Genomic DNA, 15877 nt, shown 5'->3' with positions numbered 1-15877 from the left:
CCCACTAATGCCTTTTTAATTAAAGAAAGCACAATTTGAAATCTAACTTATTCACAAATACAAATCTTTCTCTGCTCCCCCCTGTCATGAACTTACACTTTAAGTTTACCCAAATCAGTCACAGAGTAATTATTATGCAAATCAAATCCCTTTAATATAAATGTTCCCTTTGTTGTGCTGTTATATGTTAAATAATACAGTTGAAACTCGTAGTAATAAAGTGTAATAATAAATGTTTAGATGTATTTTGTGGCAATAAGCAGACTCACGTGTGATCTGTACGCACGTTTAGGCCACAACGACGCACCAGAGAGCGTTTGGTGTGAGGAGATTAATTAAATCAAGGCTTTACGAGACACATCAAGCAATAAGCAGCGATGGTATTAATTTAATTTAATCTTAAATGTATTTATATTAAATTTACGCACTGCCTCCAATAGAAGGAACACGCAGTGTATCACGGGTCATTGTGCCAAAGGTTTGTGTGCGTGCTCAGTGCGGGGTCACGCGTAGAGCAGCTTAAATGAACAGGTATGTCTGAAACTTGTAGTCCACTTGAGTTTTTTATGTTCAAGCGTGTGTAATTGTGTGGCAGGAGGAAGACAATAGACACAATGACCAGTGAGAGTTTTAGTTTTTACGCATTTAAACCAGTGAAATCCAGGTTCTTGGCGCGACATGAAGCAAAACTATTTAAATTATTTAAAGGGTCAAACGCTGCTTAAGTTAAAAAAAGCATCATCTGGGCAGTATTCTGGGAGGGCAGCGCGTGAGGACGGACAGTGGAGGAGTATTACGCACAGAACACATCCACAGTCTGTGTCCAGCTCCGCGGACACGCGGTGGAAGCTCCTCCGCCGCCGCTCGCAGCGCTCTCCTCCCTGCGCTGAAGGGGCTGGGAGCAGATGACTGACTGGAGCAGGCTCCGGCCACTGCTGCCGTGCGCGCGCCACGCACTCTGTGTGGCGGAGTGTGCGCGCGGGGCGTGAGTGGTGTGTGTGTCAGTGTGTGTGAAAGCCACCACTAGTCGCCCCCAGTGCTCTTCAGTCTCCACTCTCCCTTCGCACCGCACACTGAACGTCACGTCCGCACTTGAACTTGAGTTTGTAGAAGCCAGAGAGCCGCACGAGAGCCGCGCACAGCCACGCAGCCCGGGGATGCGGACACACACTCAGACACAGGCGGAAGCACGGCACTAGTGTCCTCAGAGCAGCGCGCGCTCCACACCGAGACACACTCAAGTGCCCATAAGCTCCGCTCCTCGTGGATCCTATTTACACCCGTGTCCGGACGCGCGTGCCCAGGTCCGGTCCGGTGTCCGGAGAGTGGACACTGACCGTCCCGTCAGGAGCGGACCCTCGCGCGCACACTCACGGACTGTCCTCGCGCGCACATTCTTGGACTGTCCTCGCGCACACTGACGGACTTTACCTGCGCCGGCGCTCGCTCCTTCAGTCTGACTCGAGCCTTCACTTTGGCACCGAGCTCTGACAGAGCAGCCGGCCGCCCAGCGCTGCACCTCGTCCCGCCACAGCACAGCGCACGGCTCCGGGAAGGGTTCGCTCTGAGGGACCCGTGCTGGACGAGCAGCGGCCGCTGCCTGTGGGGCCAGTCCGCGAAGGAGGAGGCGAGAGAGGAACCGGAGGAGAGCCGACCCTTCCAGCGCCGCTCTCCGGGCGATGCCAGTGTAAATGCCAGGGCAATGTCCCGAAGAAAGCAGGGGAACCCACAGCACTTGTCCCAGAGAGAAATCACTCGTGAGTACCGCACGTGCACACTTTATTCATTTAAAGGATTTCCACATTTCCACATTTCCACACGATTCTGACTTTGTGCTTTTTATTCACGTCCGCTTCAGGGAAAGTTTGTACAAGTGCTTCACGCGGGCCATTTCCTTTTCTCTCTCGTGATAAAACGAGATAAAGAGCACACTTTACTTATCAGATTAACACGCTCTCTCCAAACATCAACCGCATTTACACATTTAGTGCAGAGTGCAAATACAAAGTTTATAATTACCACACAATAATATAATACTTTTGACTGCTCGATTTGAAACAGTGTGTTTTAATTCATTTATAAAACACTTAGGACTTGACACGTTAATGCACCACGTATAAATAAAATACATTTCACTATTATTTCCCTCAATTTAGATTCAAGCTTTAACTGTGTTTAGTTTTGTGATTTTTATCAGATTTATAAGATTTACAATTAGAAATGATAACTGATAAATCGTTTTTTATTTGTAATTTTAACTAAACAGCTAGACTTTTAATGCATCAGGGTCTTTATTTAAAATAGTCCGAAGTGAAAGAGCTCTGTCCTGCGCACCGCCCCGGGTCCATTGGCTTTATTTCACTTTATTGCAGCTTGTCATTAGCGGAGTGCAGCGCGTATCTCTGTGTATTCTGCGTAATTAGTGAGTTCGCTCGTTCACGGTGCGTCTCTTTGTGCCTCTGCTCCCTCTGGTTGTAATATTAATGCTACGTTTGGATAATTTAATAGGCTGCACGCACTGACAGCGAAAAACCCATGCTTTCCCTCACGGCACTTTTTGTGGGGAGAGCGGAGTAAGTGGCGGTATTTACGGACGAACGTGTCTTATTTATGTGTCTCGTGTAGCAGAGTGGCGTTTAGGACGAGAAAAACACAGGATTTTTTTTGGCACACACAACTTTAAAGATTTCATTTCGACCCATTTCGACGTTTTTCTGAGTCGTTTAAATGCATTTGCGTGGTGGAAAGTTTTATCCAATGAATGTGACAGGACTTGCCTCAAATAAAAGTAATTTACACAGACACTTTGCAATCATTGAGCAACCCAAGACTGCACAGCTCCTCATTTGCAAACCGTAAATCTCCTTCCAGAGAATCAAACTATATTTCAAAAAAAAAAAAAAAAAAAAAAAAAAAAAAAAAACTGCAGCTTGAATTTGCCACGTTATTTTTGTTGTTTTTCCAAATTGCTCGGGGTTATTTGGGGAGAATGGAGAGGCCAGATCGGATCACTTTTCTTTTTCTTAACACCGAATTTCTAAGCTTTGTGTGTTTTTCGTCGTCAAGCCAAGAGTTGCTGTGTCGAAACTGAACCTTTAACGTGTCGAGATTTGCTGCACACCCCAACGTGACAGTCACAGAGGTCAGATATTGTGACGAGAAGTGCAAATTAAAGAAGTGTAAACGTGTACACAGCTTCTATGCATGAAACTATGTGACAAAGAAGGCAGATTGCAATCATAAACTGCAGTATTTGAAGGAGCTAAAAGTACAAAATGCACGTTGTCCATAGCTGGTCGGACCTGTCTTGTCTCGGTTGATTCATTGCTTCTCAGGCTTCGGCTTGGTTGCTGTACATTCCATAATTTATGTGAAAGAAAGAGATGCGCGCTCCATTTAATATGCCTGGGTTCCCTCACATACATAGGCACACATGAGTAAACTTGCTGGGGCCCAGATGCATTGCTTTATATGCAAATGTCCACAAATGTGATCGGGCCAAATCAGACGAGGCGGTGAAATTTATCAGCTACCATGTTCTGTGTTTCAGCAGCCATCAGGGAGGGCTTCTGTATCAGTGTGCATTATCATTTTATTTGCTTGCTGCATTGACTCGAGCTCATTCTCTTTTCAAATCAGCTGCACGTTTAGGTGTTTTGGTGGGATTTAAAGTCGAAATTCGAATTTGTTGTGTTTTGTGTAGAAGCAAAAAGGCATCTCTATTACATTTATTTGACTTAATCTGTTTTCAAATTCTGACTATCTTTACGCGTTTTTACACAAATTTGACGTAAAAATCAGACCCTAATTTTTCACCTTGTCAGGAGTCATTAGAACGACAGCTCTATCTACGTTCATTACATTTTAATTGACTCCTTTTGCACAACGTTACACTGCTTTTACTTCAGGTTTCCAAATCTCTGAATATTTATTTCATCTAAACTGAATTCACATCTGAAATTTAAAGTTGTAATGTTGACAGTTAGACTTGAGGTGTATGAGTGTGTGTGCATTTTACATTCTGTGCAAAAACAAAACACAACAAACGTTACACTGATCTACACTTCAGGTTTCCAAATCTCAGAATATTTATTTAATCTAAACTGAATTGAAATCTGAAATTCAAAGTTGTAATGTTGTCAGAAATGTTGGTGTGTGTCAGTGTGTGTGCATGTTACATTGTGTGCAAAAACATAACACAAGAAACGTTACACTGCTTTACATTTCTGTTTTCAAAACCTCAGAATATTAAGATTTGATCTAAACTGAATTCAAATCTGAAATTCAAAGTTGTAATATTGTCAGAAATGTTGGTGTGTGTCACTGTGTGTGCATGTTACATTGTGTGCAAAAACAAAACAACAACAAATGTTACACTGCTTTACATTTCGGTTTTCAAAATCTCAGAATATTAAGATTTCATCCAAATTGAATTCAAATCTGAAATTTTAAATTGTAATATTGTTAGAAATGTTGGTGTGTGTCTGTGTGTGTGCATTTGACATTTTGTGCAAAAACAAAACACAACAAATGCTTTACACTTCAGCTTTCAAAATATCAGAATATTTAGATTTCGTCCAAATTGAAATCAAATCTGAAATTCAAAGCTGCAATGTTGTCAGTTAGACTTTGTGTGTAGACGTGTGTGTGTGTGCATTTTACATTGTGTGCAAAAACAAAACACAACAAACGTTACACTGGTGTACACATCAGCTATCAAAATCTCAGAATATTTAGATTTCGTCCAAACTGAAATCAAACCTTAAATTCAAAGCTGTAATGTTGTCAGTTAGTCTTGGTGTGTGCAGACGTGTGTATCAGTTTTAGATTTAGTGCAAAAAACAAAACACAACAAACGCTGTCTTAACCCACAATGCACTCAGATATGCCATTTTAAATTAGTCCATTTCGCTTGACGCATTTGAAAGCGTAATTGAAATCAGATCGACTTTAAACAAGCCTCTGCAATGCTACAGAGCAGCTTTAAAGCGCCTTAAGTCATCCCCTAACCTCTTTTCTCCTCTCTTTATAGTCACTGCATGCTTAACCTATACCCACTCTGCTGCTTCCTCTTCTCTGCTCCTTTCACAAATCTGCAAACAAGTCTTGCTTTCAATCACATTTTGATCAAATATAAACTTGTTAATTCGAACTTGATTTCTGGCTCGATCTTCACCTAATTCCCCCTCATTTCCTGGCATCTCCGCTGGACACACATGGTTAAGATTAATCAGAGAAGGTGGATTTATATATTTTGTTTGGTGTGTGTTTTGGCAGTCTCCGCGCCACCACGGCTCTCTCCCTCGCCTTCTGGTTCTCATTCACAGCAAATAGCTTCTTTTTTTTTTTTCCTCCTTTTCTTCTTCGTCTTCTTTCCTTCCGAGCGCTTGATTTAGTGTGAAGAGATGCAAACATGGGCGAGCGAGCTATCTCCCCCCATTGTCGGCGAGGAGAGCGAAGGAGAGAGAGGGAGAGAGAGAGAGAAAGAGAGAGAGGAGCACGTGTAAATTGTGCTCGCCCACTTGAGATGCGTGTTTCTCTTTGGCTTGTCAAATAGCCACGCACCCCGCTGTGCCTAAGTCTTTGTTAGCGACAGAGGAGGCTAGCGGCCGCCTCTTCAAACCAATGGAGCGATGAGGTGTTTGTAAAAATGATACAAACGAGAGGCTCCACTGTCACAAATCATTGTAATTTTGATATCTTCAATAAGGCAAATCTCGAAGAATTTGTACACACCGAAGAGTACGTGTGGCATTTGTCCAGCTATGATTGCCTTTATGGTTTATTTTAGTAAGAAAGTTCGACATTTATTTACGTTTCTAGTTCTGCTCTCATTTTGTTTTCTTCATTTACATCTTCAATAAGGTCAATTTTGAAGAATTTGTGTATAGCATGTGTAGGATTTGTCCAGCTATACCTGCTTTTAAGGTTCATTTTGGTAAGAAAGTTTGAAATGTATTTACATTTTTAAGTCTGCTTTTATTTCATGTATAATCTATAAACCATTGCAATTTTGATATCTTCAATAAGGCAAATCTCGAAGAATTTGTGCACATCGAAGAGTACGTGTGGCATTTGTCCAGCTATCATTGTTTTTAAGGTTTATTTTAGTAAGAAAGTTCGAAATTTATGTACATTTTTAGGTCTGTTCTCATTTTGTTTTCTTCATTTGCATCTTCAATAAGTCAAATTTTGAAGAATTTGTGTATAGCATGTGTAGGATTTGTCCAGCTATGCATGCATTTAAGGTTCATTTTGGTAAGAAAGTTCACAATTTATTAGAATTTTAGCTCTGATCTCATTTTGTTTTCTTCATTTGCATCTTCAATAAAGTAAATTTTGAAGATTCTGTGTATAGTACGTGTAGAATTTGTCTAGCTATACCTGCTTTTAAGGTTCATTGTAGTAAGAAATTTTGAAATGTATTTACATTTTCAGGTCTGTTCTCATTTTATTTTCATCACTTAGATCTTTAATAAGGTACATTTTGAAGAATTTGTGTATAGTATGTGTAGTATTTGTCCAGCTATGCATACATTTAAGGTTCATTTTAATAAGAAAGTTCAAAATGTATTGACATTTTCAAGTCTACTCTCATTTTATTTTCTTCGTTTACATCTTCAATAAAGTAAATTTTGAAGATTTTGTGTATAGTATGTGTAGTATTTGTCCAACTATGCATACATTTAAGGTTCATTTCAGTAAGAAAGTTTGAAATGTATTTACATTTTTACGTCTACTTTAAGAACCACTTCAATCTTGAAGCATCTGACCAGGCCCAATGTCCAGCTGTGCATGCATTTAAGGTGAAATTTTGCGTAAAAGTTCAAAATCGATTTAAATATCCAGATCTACTTAGAATTTTTGCACAGAGAGACAAAACAGGTATATTGTTGATCATTTCTTGTATAATCTGTAAACTATTGTAATTCTGATATCTTCTATAAGACAAATTTTGAGCTATGGATGCATTTAAGGTTAATTCTAGTAAGACAGTTCAAAATCTTTTTAATTAAACGTATAGGTCTACTTTCAATTCTTTGTTTTTGTTTGCATTGAAAGACAGCAGGCTTTTTAAAAATGTATATGTACAATTTCTGCTATAATCTCCTTTGTAATTTTGATATCAGTCTACTTAAATATATAGATCTGCTTTAAGAACTGACACATGTTTTATAATTTCTTGTATAATTTTCAAACTATCTAAGCAAAATTTGTGCTTTCTTGCACGTAAAACGACTCAAAACACTGTATTCAGCTACAACTAAACAGAAAAGTTGTAATGTGATGTTGCTGCTTTTCAAAATATAATTCTGAAACATTCAAAGTCTTAAATTTTTCCTCACAAACTTTCAAATCGTGCAATTAAACGTGTATACTTCCATTTTTGCATTTTTATCTTTTATTAGACTTGCGAATAAAGCAAAAATAGCAGGAGAATCCATGTTTAAGTTGTAAATTTCATGAATGAGCTGCACAAATTGTTGTATAGAAGTGTTTAACTGTATATTTAAGCTTATCAAATAGTAAAAATAACACAGAACGCTCTTTGAATCCGTCTAAAGAGGCTCAAATGTTTGTAATGAACCCAAAACGTGTGTAAAGTTTGAATGGAGCTCGCATGTGCAGTTGTTTTTGCAGCTTGCACAGCCAAACGCACGCACACACTCGCACACAGACGCACACACACTTATGCTTTAATACCGACGTTAAACCCCCCTCCCCTCCCCTCTCCCCTCCACCTCCCCGTGTATCTGCTAGAGGGAGCTCTCAGGCCATCGCTAATACAACCACCGCTCCTGCCGCTGCTGCTGCTGCTGCTGCCGTGCTCCATAACACTCAACGGTGTGTGTGTGTGTGTGTGTGTGCTTGAAAAGTTGTTTTTTATCATACAGATTCAGTTTTCCGTGCAAATTTAAACACTATATTTGAGGCAAGACTGAAATATGAAGAATCACATTTCAGACCATGTTTGTTGTACAGAATAAAACCCCATGGACTCAGAAATGTTTTTGTTTTTTGTTGTTTGCACTTAAACGAAAAGCTTTAAACACACGATTTTCTTATTGCGATTTTAATGAATTATTGAAAACATAAAGACAATATCGTTAACTTCATTTGATTGTGCATAGGCTCAGAGTGGGTGAGTGTTTAAAGACAATAGGAGACACAAAAATATAAAGTGACCAACTGGATTTACTCGTTTTCGTCTTCATTTTCTGCTTTTGTAAGACTGAAAATCATATATAAAGACAAAAAATCTTTTCTGTTTTCGAAATCTTGCACATGATCTCTTCCTCCAATTCTAAGTATTTTCTTAAAGGTGAATAATTTCCATGTGAATAGGCTTTACAGCTTCTACCGTCGTTGTTTTACGCAGTGCAAAGTGTGTGGGTCTTAATGTTGTACGCAGAGCTCCCAAGCTGTTCTTATGCTTCTCATAGTAACTTCAAATTCTCCTAATTCACCTTTACGGCCTCACTAAAACTGCTATCGGCGCGAGGTGCGTTTCATTTCAATCCCAGCACCTCCCACTCGGGCGGAAGCGAACGTCTCCGCTCTCAAATCGCGATAATTTATGGACGAGGAGAGATTTTCAGTCGGTGATCTTGAATTCGGAATGAAATCAGGTTCAATTTGAAATCCTAGAAATGCGTTGTTAAGTCAAAGGAAGAGAAGCTGCTGTCGTTTTTTGGTTTTAATTGCAGTTTTAAGATATAAAAACAGAATCTTGGTGCAAACTGGACTTGATTTGACGTTTTTAATCATAATTTTATATTTGTGTACACAGAGGGTTGTGGTGTAGGGAAGTTCTGCTTTTGTGGTGTCGTTTTTTTTGGTTTTGTTTTCATAAAAGTTCAAATTAATACATAAAATCGAAGCATTATAGAAAAAGAAATTGGTATAAGACAGTTTAAACCGAGCTGCTACTATATTAAACCATCTGGTACAGTTGTATTTTCACTATAGTCTCCCACTGTACATGCTCTGCACATCTTGGCTGCAACACGTAAAAAACCCACTTCCTGATTTGGTCAAAATACAAGACTGTAAAAAAATGTTATAAGAAAGTCTCTCAAGACACAAAAAACCCCAACCTCAAATCTTAATATGTAAAAAAATGATAATAAGAAAAGCAAAAATGCAAAAACAGTTAAAAGATTGAGGAAAATGTACACGTTAAGGGTAAACCTTCACTAAAGCATGTGTACTTTTCCTTCTACTACTACTTTTTTTTACAATTTGAGTTAGTTCTATCCACTGTTATTAATCATCTGCAGAATCTGGGCCCTTTTCAGTACTAAAAACCTTTCTAGGACCTGCAAAAGTTTCCTAAAATACGCAAATAGATACGATTTAACATGTACATTTAAGGTGGCGTTTGAGGTTTAAGTTTGTGTTGTACTTTTAGTGTATTTCTGAAAAAGTTGTGCGGTTAATTCATGTTTAAACGTTAATAATGTGCATGTTTTTTAATGTAAATAAAGAGAGAAATCTGTAGCCAAAGCTCTGTCAGTAAACACATGTGGATTAGTTCAGATTTTGGAGTTAGAAATTTGACAGTTTTAAAGAGAACTGCTTAAAATCTGTCGAGTTTATGTCGTTAATGTTCGTGAAATCAATACAGAAACTAATTTTTATTGTTTTGGAAAAGAAAAATTGAAATCTCTAAATCAAGATGGGTCAATATAAGAGAAAAAAGTGAATATATGTTCTCTTCAAATGTCTTTCTGTGCGTTTATTTGTCATTCGAATGTAGTATTTTGGTTATATCTGGACTGTAGTTTTGAAGTAACACGTGTAGGTATTTGTACATACAGTATATTTGAGAGTACTGCATATGATATCTGATCTGATCTTGAGTCAGTACACACTCGCACGTCTCCTCTGTTGTCTCGTATTGTCTCGTATTGTCTTGTATCGTCTTGTATCGTCTTGTATCGTCTCGTCTTGTCTCTTATCATTTCGTACTGTTTCATTTTGTTTCGTTTTGTCTCGTATCATCTCGTATTGTCTCGTATTGTCTCATATCGTCTTGTATCGTCTTGTATTGTCTTATATCGTCTTGTATCATGTTGTCTTGTCTCGTGTTGTCTCATACTGTCTCGTCTCGTCTCTTATCATTTCGTATTGTTTCGTTTTGTCTCGTATCGCCTCTTCTCATCTCGTATTGTCTCGTTTTGTCTCGTCTCGTCTTGTATTGTCTCGCAGCAGCTCCAGAGTGTTGTGTTGTTGGTAGTTGCCGTAGTCGGGCTGCATGTGTAAACTGTGAGTGTGCAGGTGGTGTGTGTGTGTGTGTGTGTGTGTGTGTGTGTAAAAAGGGGAGTGGTCCAACATGTAGAGTAAAAGAGAGAAAGAGAGAGCCCAGGTTCTCATACTCTCTCTCTTTAGCTCTTTTTATCTCTCTAGGTGTGTGTGTGTCTTCTTCTGTCTTTCTCTCTGTCGCTCCCTCTGTCTGTTTCTCTTTCTGTCTCTTTCTGTCCCCCCCCTCTGTCTCTCTCCCTCTACTCCTATGTCTGTCTCTTTCTTTCTCTCTTTCTCTGTCTGTGTCTGTCTGTCTTTCTGTCTCTCTCTTTTCTCTTTCTCTCTCTGTGTCTCTGTTTGTCTCCCTCTTTCTTTCTCTCTGTCTCTTTCTGTGTGTCTCTCTCTTTCTCTCTGTCTCTCTGTACATTTTGAATTTGATACTTTCTACTTTTACTTCACTACATTTGAGAGCAGATATCTGTACTTTCTTCTCTTCTACATTTGAAAAGTAAAAGTTTTTTTTTTTTTTTTTTTTACTTCATAGTCTGAGCAAACAAAACATGTTCATACTTTTGGCAAACAAAAATATACAAATAAAAACTGCTAGTAAAAAAAAAAAAATGCAAAAACTACAAAATTCTGGACAAATCTGTCTCAAAAGTTTTACATTTGAAGCTTTATAAGTCCTTAAAATCAGCATGAAATACTTTTACTTTTTGCTCTTTAAGCTCATTTTAAAACAAGTACTTTAATACTTCAGTAGATTTTTCATGTGATACTTTTTCTTTTTAACTTCAGTATGTGTACTTTTACTTAAGCAACAAAACGGAGTACTTCTTCCACTACTGCACATCGTCCTACTTTTTTTTTTTGTATTAAATCACTGCGTTACTATAAAGTTGTGTAATGTGTGGTTGAAGGAGTACATGTGACAAAGTTGTAGTACTTGTAGTAGTTGGAGTTGTATTTTATAAAGTACTGAAGTATAGGTGTAAATTATCTCCGATTAGAAATGAAGGCAATGCATAAAAGTACTAAAAGTGACCTGAATATCAAAGTGTTTTTTTTAATTTTATTTATTTTTTTATTATTGTTAGTGGTTTTGTTGATCTTTGTTGCCTGGTTACGCTCGTACACAGGAAGTGAGTGTGGTGCGCCGGTCGGGGTCGTCGACTGTCGCAGACGACGGTTCGCATGCGGGTCTGAGGGCAGGTCAAAGGTCAGGGATCGCGGTCTAATAGTGTCGGCGCTGTTCCTTCCAGGTCACGTCTCTGTATGACTCGGTGTTATGTTGATTAGAACGTACAGTCTCCCACACATGTTCATTTGAGGAACACCAAAGCACAGATGGTCAAAGCCTGCAGCCTCCTCTCTCTCTCTCTCTCTCTCTCTCTCTTTCTATCTCTCTATCTCTTTATTTCCTTTCTCTCCCTCTCCCTCTCCATCCATTTATACCCCGTCTTTCTTTTCCTCCCTCTATAATCCTCCTTTTGTTTTTGTTTACTGTCTCTTTCTCCCTATCTCGCATTCTACCCCCGTCTCTCCCTGTTTCTCCTCCTCCCTCTCTACATTTCACCTCCTTTTTTTTTGTTTTTTCTCTATCTTTGCTCTCTCCCTCTTCTGTTTCGATCGCTGTCTATCCCTCTTTCTATTTTCTGTCTCTATCTGTTTCTCTTTCTGTATTGTTCGCTCTCTCTCTCTCTCTCTGTCTCTGTCTGTCTCTCTTTTCTGTCTTTCTCTCTCTCACTCTCTATCTCTTCTCTCTCTGTCTGTTTTCTCTCTCTTTTCTCTTTCTCTCTCTTTCTGTGTGTCTCTGTCTCCTTCTCTTTTTCTCTCTGTATGTCTCTCTCTTTGTCTCTCTCCTTTCTCTTTCTTTCTTTCTTTCTCTCTGTCTGTCTCTCTTTTCTCTTTCTCTCTCTCTGTCTCTGTCTGTCTCCCTCTTTCTCTCTCTATGTCTCTCTCTTTTCTCTTTCTCTCTCTCTTCTGTGTGTCTCTGTCTGTCTCCTTCTCTTTTTCTCTCTGTATGTCTCTCTCTTTGTCTCTCTCCTTTCTCTTTCTTTCTTTCTTTCTTTCTTTCTTTCTCTCTGTCTGTCTCTCTTTTCTCTTTCTCTCTCTCTCTGTCTCTGTCTGTCTCCCTCTTTCTCTCTCTGTGTCTCTCTCTTTTCTCTTTCTCTCTCTCTTTCTCTTTGTGTCTCTGTCTGTCTTCCTCTCTTTTTTTCTCTCTGTATGTCTCTCTCTCCGTATGTTTCTCTCATTCCCTCTCTCTTTTCTCTTTCTCTCTCTCTCTTTGTGTCTCTGTCTGTCTCCCTCACTTTTTCTCTCTGTATGTCTCTCTCTCTCTCTCTGTATGTCTCTCTCTCTCTGTATCTCTCTCTCTGTCTCATTTTCTCTGTCACCCTCTCTTTCTCTCCTTCTCTCTCCTCTCTCTGTCTCTCTCTCCTCCGTTCTCTCCTTTCTCTCTCTCCTCTTCCTCTCTGTCTCTCACACACCCATAAACGTTTCATTTCCATCCCCCTTTCGCTCTCCCTCCCACTCACTTGTCTCTCCTTCCGTCTCTCCACGTCTCTCTCTGTCTTCACTCTCTCCCTCTCTCTTTCTCCTCGTCTCTTTTCACGCTCACCTACAGACCTGAGGGCGTCGGAATCAAACACGAAAAGATACACGAGAGAAAAGTAGGAGACAGACGAAGAGAAAAGAGAGGAAAGAGACGAAGTATAGAGAGAGGGAGGAAAGAGAGGAAGGACAGAGAGAGAGAGACGGCGGTGCACCTGACGACACACTCACTTCCTGTAGATGGAGAGATAAGAAAACACGACTTCAAAACACTTCGACTTGTACTTCAACAAACCGTAAACAGTCCACGTTTATTTCATTTACATTTTAAAACTCCAAATTTATTTAAGAAGGAATTTTTTTGTCACAGCAGCTCCATAAACGCAAAATATACAATTGTTTCGTTATCTTTTGTTATTCAGAAAAGTCTGACATAATTTGGTGTCACCTCAAAACTGGAAAACTGTAAAATTATCTAAAGTTTTATTTTGAAGGGATCAGTTGAGAAATTAGAAAATACAAAATCTAATAATTAAAATGGTTTTAGTAGACATGTGTATATAGGTCAGTGGTACATATCAAAGTAAAAGTAGTACAAGTACTGCACTAAATAAAAAGGTATTTGTATTTGTAAAAGGTATCTGTACATTTAAAATTTGATGCTTTTACTTCACTGCATTTGAGAGCAGGTATTTGTACTTTCTTCTCTACATTTTTGAACAGGACTAAAAAGTAAAAGTAGTTTTTAATATCGTTTGAGACCTGCTGAAAATACTGGGGTTCATAGTCTGAGCAAACAAAAATATACAAGTAAAAACTGCTAGTAAAAAAAAAATAAAAAATGCAAAAACTACAAAATTCTAGACAAATATGTATCAAAATCACTACATTTGAAGCTTTATAAGAGCTCAAAATCTGCACGAAAGAATGAAGAAAGGAGGTCTTAATGGTGGTAGCATAAGGAATAAAATCTTTGACTTTGAATGTATTTGTTTGGAGGATAAGCCCCTTGAGATGTCTCGTCATTTTCTTTTTGACAACAGCAGACGACAGACGCAGTAGGGCAGACAGTACGGTAAAGATACATACATTCAAAGAAACAGAAAAAACAAAATGACAAAATCAACTCAAGCTCTCATACATGACTGTTAAACACTGAATAAATCAGATTTGAGCAAAAAATAAGACGGTGTTCAAATATAGTCACAAAATTCAACAAGATGATCAAAAACAATTCCACGGGGTCTGTAAGTATTGTATGTAATAACCGAAATATCGTGATATAGTATCGTCAAAGTTCTCACAATATATCAAATTACAAGCCTCTTTGCTTAAATGAAGAGTTATGTTGCAACAATAGCTAAAAAAATACAGAGGGAACTACATTGACCATGATCCTTTGCTCCATTTCAGTGCAGACTACAAGAAGAAATAACAGTTCTAAGCACTTTTAAAGTCACTTTTAGTTCTTTAGATTAAGTCTTGTCAAGGCAAAAAGGCATTTTAATGCATATCATGGTACCAAGAGATTTGGATATTGATCCCTACTTGCAATACCTTCCACAAAATATTTTCGTGCAATTAAAATATCACAATAAATATCATACTGTGAGATGCATATCGTGATAATATCGTACCGAGAGATTTGGATATCGATACATCCCTACTTGAAACACATACAAATTTTAAAAATATGATATCTTTTTTACTTGAATTCTTGGGACTATGACAAAATATCACAATAAATATCATACTGCGAGATGCACATCGTGATAATATTGTACAGTGAGATGCATATTGTGATGACATTGTACCGTGAGATGCATATCACAATAAATATCGTACCGTGAGATGCCTATCATGATAACATCGTAATGTGAGATGCATATAGTAATAATATTGTACAGCGAGATGCATATTGTGATAACATCGTATCGTGAGATGCATATAGTAATAATATCATACCGAGAGATGCACACCGTGATAATATTGTACCCTGAGATGCATATTGTGATAACATTGTATAGAGAGATGCACAATGTGATAATATCGTACCGTGAGACGCATACCGTGATAACATCGTACCGTGAGATGCATATTGTGATAATATCATACCTTGAGATTCACACTGTGATAATATCGTACCGAGAGATGCACACCGTGATAATATCGTATAGAAAGATGCACATCGTAATAATATTGTACCGAGAGATGCACACTGTGATAATATCGTACCGTGAGATGCATATCGTGATAACATCGTATCGTGAGATGCACACCATGATAACATCGTACCGTGAGATGCACACTGTGATAATATCATACCGTGAGATGTATATCATGATAACATCGTATCGTGAGACGCATATCATGTTAACATCGTACCGTGAGATGTATATCATGATAACATTGTATCGTGAGACGCATATCATGATAATATCGTATCGTGAGATGCACACCATGATAATATCGTACCCTGAGATGCGTATTGTGATAACATCGTACAGAGAGATGCGCATCATGTTAATATCGTACAGAGAGATGCATATTGTGATAATATCGTACAGAGAGATGCATATTGTGATAATATCGTACAGAGAGATTTGGATTTTGTTACATCGCAGCAGTGGAAAAGTTGCTGAAGTATAGAGTATGCAAAGTTTGTAGTATTCATAAAATACTGTATACATTTTAATGACGGACTGGACTGAACTGAACTGGCAAGCTTGTGGTTTGCGGTCGGACGTTTTTACCAAGCGCATAATCTCCCGCCGTAGACTTTTAGTGTCAGAGCTCCTGTTTAACTGATAAACCCAAATATTTAAAAAGCACATTAAAATACGTGTGTGTGAATAAAAAAGGCCAGATGCCCCGGTGATGGCAGCAGCCTCCAGCCCCGCCCCTCGTGTAGTAAATATTGTAATGTATCGGGCGTGTTGTGTTTTCGAGCGTCTTAAAGCAGGTATCTGAGGTGGGCCCCTCCATCTGGACCCTTCATCTGCATTTGACATCCCAAATCTGTTTGCATTTCTAATGTGGACCACAGACAAATGGGCAACCTGCTGCTAATCCATCATCT

At 38.7% G+C, this 15877-nt stretch overlaps 1 protein-coding gene across 1 annotated transcript in view; it reads left to right on the top strand.

The window, feature by feature from the left end:
- Positions 1-1108: 1108 nt before the first annotated feature.
- The window catches only part of bcl11ba (BCL11 transcription factor B a), a 94288-nt gene continuing 79519 nt past the window's right edge, over positions 1109-15877 (top strand). Inside the window, 1 exon segment of the mRNA XM_055158417.1 lies at positions 1109-1757. Within this exon segment, the coding sequence (XP_055014392.1) occupies positions 1703-1757 (55 nt within the window). The 5' untranslated portion in view covers positions 1109-1702.

Source organism: Boleophthalmus pectinirostris, unplaced genomic scaffold (assembly GCF_026225935.1).
Source record: "Boleophthalmus pectinirostris isolate CB_2022bp ecotype Guang Dong unplaced genomic scaffold, ASM2622593v1 HiC_scaffold_10, whole genome shotgun sequence".
NCBI lineage: Eukaryota > Metazoa > Chordata > Actinopteri > Gobiiformes > Gobiidae > Boleophthalmus > Boleophthalmus pectinirostris.
Note: the sequence above shows the minus strand (reverse complement) of the source record. Positions and strands in the feature narration are given on the sequence as shown.